At 47.1% G+C, this 8226-nt stretch overlaps 1 protein-coding gene across 9 annotated transcripts in view; it reads right to left on the bottom strand.

The window, feature by feature from the left end:
• Positions 1 to 2816: 2816 nt before the first annotated feature.
• Positions 2817 to 8226, bottom strand: part of RASAL2 (RAS protein activator like 2) — a 163911-nt gene continuing 158501 nt past the window's right edge. For 7 of the 9 annotated variants that reach the window (XM_041478873.1, XM_041478876.1, XM_041478881.1 and 4 more), the window contains one exon: positions 2817 to 7654. In XM_041478873.1, coding sequence (XP_041334807.1) covers positions 7524 to 7654 — 131 coding nt within the window. In that variant the 3' untranslated portion in view covers positions 2817 to 7523. The remainder of the gene's footprint in view (positions 7655 to 8226) is intronic. The other 2 variants (XM_041478874.1, XM_041478878.1) reach the window with 1 other exon arrangement.

The raw sequence follows: 8226 nt of genomic DNA, 5'->3' as shown, positions 1-8226 counted from the left end.
ACCCCAACAAAAACCCATGACAAAGAATATGTAACTGAGGGAGCAACAGTCTTCCTGCCCTTCAGTCAACTCCAGAGGAGATGGCAAGTATTTTATCTGCTTTTTTAGCCTTACTGGTTGCTACAGCAATGACTTTCTAAATGCTCCCCAGTAGAGCACACATCCTGGCGTGACAGGGAGCTGCCACTCAGCTTCCCAAAGAATGAGAAAAATCTGAAAGGCTCTACTTAATCCCAATTATGACAATCTCTATCAGACCCAAATTCTTCCGGCCTTCCTGATCCTAATAACCATCCAACAATATAAACCAAATTTTTGCAGTACTTCTGGTACTGAGGAAGAAGGGAAGTCAGTCCTCCACCAATCCTTCCCACCAGGGAAGTGCTGAGTCCTGGAGAAAGCCCTTTGGAAGTGCTGAGGGAAGCAGTGCACATGGAGCTGTCACGCAGGAACAAAGCTTTGAGCTGTGAGACACCGGCTATGAACCACACCTGAGGTCCAAGGAAAAGGGACGTGTTGTCCTAACAAGCCCGAGTTGGTGGTGGTGGCAGCTTGGGTCTGGGAGTGTGGAACCTCAGCAGGCCATGCCGAAAGGGATGTGTGCTCCCAGGCACTGCAGCTTACTGGGAGGCCAAAGGAAATTCTCTCACTGGTAAGAACTGTAATCCACCCAGCGTCTTTTCAAAGCCTTCAGAGAGCTGTTTTTTACTGGACATTCCTAGTTTGTGTCCCTGGTAAGGGCAGCTCCTCCTTTTAGAGACACTGCTGTCTCTGCAGGAGGATGTTCTGCAGAGCTCTGGAATGCTCAGGAAGCCACAGCCCTGGTGCCTGACAGGGCAGGGCAAGCTCTGTCCTCTGAGAGAGGAAGGGCAAATCCTCACAAAGCCCCTCCAACAGCAACAATCCATAGTGGAGTTTCAGGTAAGGTCCAGCATGGATGGTCCATGTCAGACCCTTGTGAAGGGAGGGAAAGGCTGAGTAACTGCATCCTGCAGTAACTGCATCCTGCAGCTCAGCTCTAACTCCTCCCCCCTCACTGCAGGCAGAACTTGCACCTTGCCATGCAGAGCAGGAACTGCTCCCACCATCTGCATCCTGCTGCCAGCAGAAGCCTGGACAGCAGAGAAAAGGTGGTGAGAGATGTCACTCATCTCTGTGCAGGTCACTTTTCACTCTGAGTTAGATTCTGTCATCACTGTGTCATTCTTCACTGGGGTCAGGGCATTTCTCCCTTGTGATCCCCCTCCACTTGTGACACAATAGCCCTTTGGGTCACATTATGGTGTGAAAGCTGGGAAAACTGGGAGAGTGCTGGGAACATCCATCCCAAATGCCTGGCTCCTGGCAGCCACCATGGAATCTGCAATATTAGTAGTAATTCCTTCCATTTCAGCCCAGACTGCTTTGCTACTGAGCTAGGCTGAGTGTCTTGAAAAGTGGGCTCAGGTCCACAGAACTCACATTTCCAATGGCATCAGCAGGATGGAGCTGAGTAAGGACAAGGAATTCATGCTGCTTGCAGGAAGAACAGACAGGTAGCCATGTTTCATGCCTACAACCAGGATATCTGATCTACCCCTACAGCAAAAAGCAGGAATTTAATACATCTTCTGGAGGCATGAGGATATTTAATCTGTGGGACCAGGAGAAAGGTGAAGGGCAGCAATGTGAGATGGGTCCCAGCAAGACCAAGGACTCTCTTCTCCTGACACTCATATCTCAGTGTAAGCAAATTGCTATTCCATCTGCTAATGGATCTAAGCAGCAGCTGTTGTTCAATGTAAAGCAGCAGCACACATCCTTGGAAATCAGTCAAGGTTGTACACTTGCATCTTTCAGGCAGGAGGACTCATGGAGGGGAGCTTCTCCCAAGCAATTTCCCAAGGAAACTGCTGGAGAGGCAGGACAGGCTCCAGAGCCCTGTGTGCTCTGTCCAGAGTGGCTGGAAATGGGAGAAGAATATGCACATTCACATACAGTTTTACACAGTGGAGTAAAGTGGAATCCAAAGCCCTCTGCAGGACAGAACACCCGGCTTTGGGACAGAAAAGCCCAGAGTTGCCCCAGTTGTTGCTGCATTATCCCAGTGCCACGCAGGGGCTGGAGCAGAGCACACGGGCAGGGCCAGCCCTGAGCACTGCCATGGGCATCCTGCAGCCTTCAAACTATGGAGAAAGAATGATTCTGTGAAATGCAAACAGAGAGACTTTGCCAAAACACCCCCTTGAGTATGGATTTTACACTCAGTAAATTCACTGTGGAAGGTTTTCCCGTTCACTATACAGAAGATTTCATACATATATGAAGAATAAATGTAAATATCTTAGAATCCAGCATCTGATGTGAACCTGTAAATAATATCCCTCTGCACATCCATGCCTCCAACTCTGCAGCTTTGGGCTGCTGTGTGAGAATGTGTAATTTAGGAATGGACTGAACAGGAAAACCGGGCTGATCACATTCACTGTTCTGGTGTGAGGGGAATAACCATGGCAATTAATACACGGGAACTCTCTTTTCACCACTCAGTGAAAAACCCCACGGCTAAAGGAAGCAGAGAGCAGTTCTCCCTGTCTCCACAGCTTGTCGCTCTCTCACTCCACAATGCCAGATATTTCCCAGCCTCAGGAGGCAGGAATTGATCCTGTTCCCCTCAGCCCCTGGTTTGCTTAGGCTGCTCCAGGCAAGAGCTGCTCTGTCCCAAACACTTTGTCCCAGTGGGAATTCCTTCTCCTCCACCCTCTGCATTTGCACGAACACAACCCGAACACATAAATGAGGGGGGCTTTAAATTAGCATAAATTTACAGAGTCCAAACTGTTTAAAGTTAAAGTTTATTTGTATTCTTTGTAGGAATATCAATAAAAGTCCTCAAATGTATCTATATCTGTACATATTACAAGAACCTTCAAAAATTATTCACAGAACAAAAATAAATCTTCTTTAGAATAAACCCAGGCAATGAAATGCAGAAATGGATCTCAGAGACCAAACAGTCCAGTGCTACAAGCATAAAAATACGGCTTGAAAAACAAGTTTATTCCTTTTTAAAGGTGTACTTTGTTGAAATAAAAAATAAATTATTTAGAGCTATCACTGTAGAACAGTTCTGTGTAGTAACACTCTTATTAAGGCCCTTGAGACAGAAAATCTATTTTTGCAGGTAGGATTCCTGGCAGGCATGATCTGTAAGGACATGCTCACTCTCCTGGGAGTTAACTTACTGTGGAGAAGGAAACACTTAAAAACATCACCCTAAATTTAACCCTTTTTCCTCTGGCAGACCATGCCCACCGCTGATGGAAATGCACGCCATGGTTCAGCTGGGACAGGAATTGTTCTCCAGGAACAACACAGACATTTTTGCAGAATACAAGCAGAATTCATACACACAAGTAAGTATTGCTGACACATTCCATGGACATGGCTGTAAAACTCAGGGACTTCCAAGTTAAAAGCTGGTGGGTTTATGCAAGCATCAGAATATGAAATTAATATATAATGGGAGAAAAACTCACAGCCAAACCAAAGCAATTACATGAATGCAAAATAAACCCCATTTCTTTGAAGATTTATTAGATGGATAAATAATTTATTAGTGGATACACCTCATATTCTCTAACTAGAAAATACACACATCCCTTTCCATGCTCCTGTAGATTCCCTGCCTGAGTTATGCCACTGGAGAGGAATGTGGCAAAATGTGTAGCTGTATGGATCTGTGCTTTTTTAAAAAGCTGCCCATTTTGGATACACCAGGGAAGTAACAGTTGGTAATTCCTAGATGTGAAATCTATTTCCCTTAAAAAAAAAAAGAGGCCTGAATTCCCAGAGTTGCAAAGAACAGGGATTTACAGGATGCTGCCTAGGCCATGCACCCTCTGTCCTCTCAGAGCCTGTCCCTTGTCACCCTGCTCACCTCACATGCTGCAGACACCACACACAACCTGCCAAGAGGCCACACACAAGAGGTTGCTCCATCTCCCTGCATGTCTCAAGCTTCTCCTGAGCACTCAAGAAGCCCAGGTGGCTTTGAGGTTTGGAGAGAACCCTCCTAGAACAGTACCAACGTGGCCAGCACGGACTGAGACACCAAGATGGGGTGACTTTCCTGTTCTGTCTGAGGAACACAAGTGTTCCTCCTCCGTGCTATCCAATTTTTCCTGCACTACTTCATCTGTTCCCCAGTGAGAGCAGCAGCTCTAGCACAGCATTAGACACAGCCATCAGCCTTTGCTCAGAGTGTGAACACAAAGCCAGCTCCCCGTCACACATTGCACCATTTACTCCCTCAGAGCCCCGAGTCTAAACCCAAATGTGATCAGGCCCAGGCAGGGCTCCTGCTCCTGAACAGAGCATGGATTTTATCAGTCTGGACAAAATAGAAACTGGCATTTTCACAATTGTCAGCTTGAGGCAGCTGAAAGTTTTCTGGAAGGCCGCTCGGTAACAAACTAGGAGAGACAGCTGCCTGCAGGACTCAGGAGCAGTGTTTTGTGCTGCAGCAGATCAATTCCAGTCTCACAGCACTGACTCTGCAACCTTCACCCCGGGGTCCACAGGCAGCTCTGCCCTCGGTGGCAGAGCTAGAGGAGCACGCCTGGCACCTAAGGGGAGAAGGTAGAAAAGCAGAGAAACAACCAGCCCAGCAACGAGCTGTGAGACCACAGAGAGGGGTCATGCTCTGAGAGAGCCACTGCTTTTTCCTACAAGCATTCTACAAGCTTGAGAAACACACAGGAGGAGGTACAGTATTGGAATGATGCACTACCAAAGACCTCACCAATATTGGGGCAGGGATTATTTCCCCTCTAAAAATCCAGGCTGAAATGCTGCCCCTATTGCAGAAACCAAAGTGGACACCTCAACATCAAACCACACAGGTCAGCCAGCGACCTCTGACATTACCAGAGCACTGGGGAGCTCTGGGGAAGGGTGTTTCCCAAAATAATGCTGGAATAACTCTCCTAGAACAACACATCTGCTTCTGCCGTGTTCTGTCAGTGCAGCCCCAGGGGCGCTCGCTCACACCTCACTCACAGCACACCCACATCACCTGCATGGTGCCACAAGGGAGCAGTTCACGTGTCCATCCCAAAAGGAATGGGAACACGTTCCCCCATGCTACAGCTGTGCAATTACAGTACATGGCTACAGGGACATGCAGATCCCACAGAAAGAGCCCACAGAAAGGGGTTGTGTAAAAGAGGCCCTCACGTGACAGCTCAACACAAACTGGAGAAGTTGCTACGGCTGCGATGCCTGAAGGGAGAAAGGAGAAACTCAAAGGCACGGTTTGAGGAATAAAATATCAGAGGTCAGCAAGGATCTAGAGCTGGAAGACGGTTTGGGAAAGTAACCACTGCTGAGCCAATGCAGAGCACAACCCCAGGTGTGTCAGTGCCAGCAGCACCGAGTCCTGGCCGAGCAGCCAGAGCAGCTCTGCTCCCAAGGAGCCGAGCGTTAATCCCAAATCCCAGCTCGCTGCTGTGCTCCAGAAGGCCTGGCTAGGATTGATGCACACACATGCCACAGCACAGGGGTCTCTGCACTGATGCACAGAACACACGGGGGTGGTGATGGTAGCTTGAGCATCGTGCCACCAGAGCACACACACTGCTCTGCCACCTCCTGCATCAGCCACAGGGCTGGGATGAATTCATTTCAAAAACCAGGCAAACGTGGCAACAGACACCAGGTTTGGGTCTTGGTATTGCCAATAATTCATGTGCAGGGAACTGGCTTAGACACTCCTGCATTTTTCATGAGACAATTCCACACTGAGACGCCTCTCAAGGTTTTGTCTCAAATTGAAGTAAACTTTTCCAATTTCCACAACATCTGTGAATAGTTAATCACACTCGCTGTTATCAGTATGTTTCTGTAATTAACAATTTCAATCAATGCTGCAATACTTTCATTTACTGTGAGGGTTTAAGGGCTAGAAATGCACAGCAAAATCTGGATGTAAAAATTCACACTTGACTGCAGAATATGATATTAAAAAAAAAAAACCACCCAACCCTCTCTCAGATTAAATATTGTGGCATTTTATGAAATCATGAGAATTGACAATACCAAGCCATTTACTGTTCGTCTGCTACAGGTTGTGAGTGTCACTGTCTCCCAGGAGAAGGTCACTTTGGAGCGATATCCCATTCACACACAGTCTGGAATCATGCTTCTATGAAACACAACTGAAAGGAACTGGAGACAAAAACTTAGTCAAAACTCCTGAAAAAACTGCAGTATCCCTTTAAATTATCCAGAAAAAGGAAAATTTCAGCAGAAATGGAAGATCTTTCAACAAAAGTGAAGAAAGCACCTTTCATTGGAACTACGCTGGCTAAGCAAGTGGCTGAAATAGCGAAAATAAGCAAGCATTAAAATACAGAAATCCTCTAGAAAAAGGGACTTTTGCATATGGAATTTCCTGTGCTGGGCATGGGCATCCTTTGGTTAGCCCTTTCCCAAGAGGATTAACCTGTCTGTTCCTCAGGGAGAGCAGAGAGGGAATTCAGGGTGCCTCTGCAGGGGGCGTACAGTGGGCATCGGCTAGAAATCGTCTAAAAAGTATTTACAGGTCTGTAAATCCTCCAAACAGAAGAAAATATAAAACTGCATCAGAACTGGGGTACAAAAAAAGAATCCTACCACAAAATCCTGCAAATTCCCTCTGTCTTACAGGAAGCCTGACTGTGCAAATTCTAGGAATCCAGCTTGCTGCTCCCACTTCGTACCTTCTTCAGAAAGACTGTTTTATGACAGAGTCCTCTCAGAAGTAGGTACAGGACACAGCAAGAGCCAGTTCTCTTGCTAAAACGTTTGCTATCAAGTTTGCATTCAGCTAAAGACCAGCTGGGGAAGAGGGGAATAAACCCAGCTGGTGAGTTTTCCTATGGAATTCATTTCACTCCATTCATGTCCTTTGATCAGCCAGTTGCTGCCTCGGGTCACCCGCTGCTCACGTCTCTCACCCACAACACACACGCACACACACCCCCCTCTTCCTCCTCCCAGGACTGCAGTGCTTTCAACAAGAGAAAAACAACAACAACAACAACAACAACAACATAATAATAATAATAATAATAAAAAAAATAGCAATAATTAAAAAATCTACAGTATTCACTTCCTTTTGGTATATTACATTGGCATTTTCTGTACACAACCCAAGAGCTCCCTCTATTTACACAGTGATCCACAAGGACTTATTCTGGGGAACCTGGTTCTCCTGGCCCTGAGTGGAGAATTAAAGCCCACCCTTCGGAGCTGCTTTTTCAACTTTATTGAATGTACAATACTATCTTAAAACAATTTAAAATACAATTTTAAAATACAACTCTAAAACAATTTTAGAACAATCTTCAAACAATACAATCTTCAAACAATACAATTTTCCTTTTACAGAAGAACTATGTGCAACAATCAGTGACGGTGAGGGGTCTTGGCTCTGCTCCGTCTCGCTCTTCCACGGAGGTGGCCGGCAGCACCTGCAGAATTAGAAACTGCTGTTCTTAAATTCACCATTCTCCGTGATGGAAAGCTTGGGAGGGTTGCCATTCCGGACGTGCATGGTGTAGCGCTCCTTTACCTGCGTCAGGGCACTCATCAGGCGCGTGTTGGCCGAGTCCAGGAACACGATCCGCTTCTCCTGCAAAGACACCCCAGAGCGTCAGAGCTGCCGCGCGCCCGGCGCCCGCGCTGGGAGCGGCCTGGGCTCTGGGCAGAGGCAGCTGGGCCAGCGTTCCCTGAGATGGGCTGTCTGCCTCTTTCTGTTTTCGGGGTGCACGGGCTCCTCTGCGGCCGCTCCGGCCCTCCGGGGCTTTTTGTGCGACGAATCCGAGTTACAGCGGGGAATTGATCCAGGCATGGAGGCTCCACCCAGCCAGGCAGGGTTTTGCCACAGGGGAGTGGGAGGGGGTCGGTGTTAATAACAATGGTAGCCAATTTCCATATTACATTTTAGAAGTACGTTAGAAAAACAGAAACAGGCAGCAGAAAATAAAGTGGTGGGGGGGTTTCATCTGGCAGAGAAAAGTGCAAGTGGTATCTGCCGACCATTGTCTCTGTGCTTTGGATGGAGTGTGCTCAGAGTAAACTCATGGGATGCTTGAAATAAATAAATAAACAATAATAAAAAAAAGCAGATAATGGCAGCCTGCGGTGACGGTGCAACAGCAACACAGAGAAGCAGCAGCCAAAGCTAACGCTGAGGGTTACTGG

Source organism: Pyrgilauda ruficollis, unplaced genomic scaffold, assembly GCF_017590135.1.
Source record: "Pyrgilauda ruficollis isolate IOZ18807 unplaced genomic scaffold, ASM1759013v1 scaffold47, whole genome shotgun sequence".
Taxonomy (NCBI): domain Eukaryota; kingdom Metazoa; phylum Chordata; class Aves; order Passeriformes; family Passeridae; genus Pyrgilauda; species Pyrgilauda ruficollis.
This window is presented reverse-complemented; position numbering and strand designations above follow the sequence as displayed.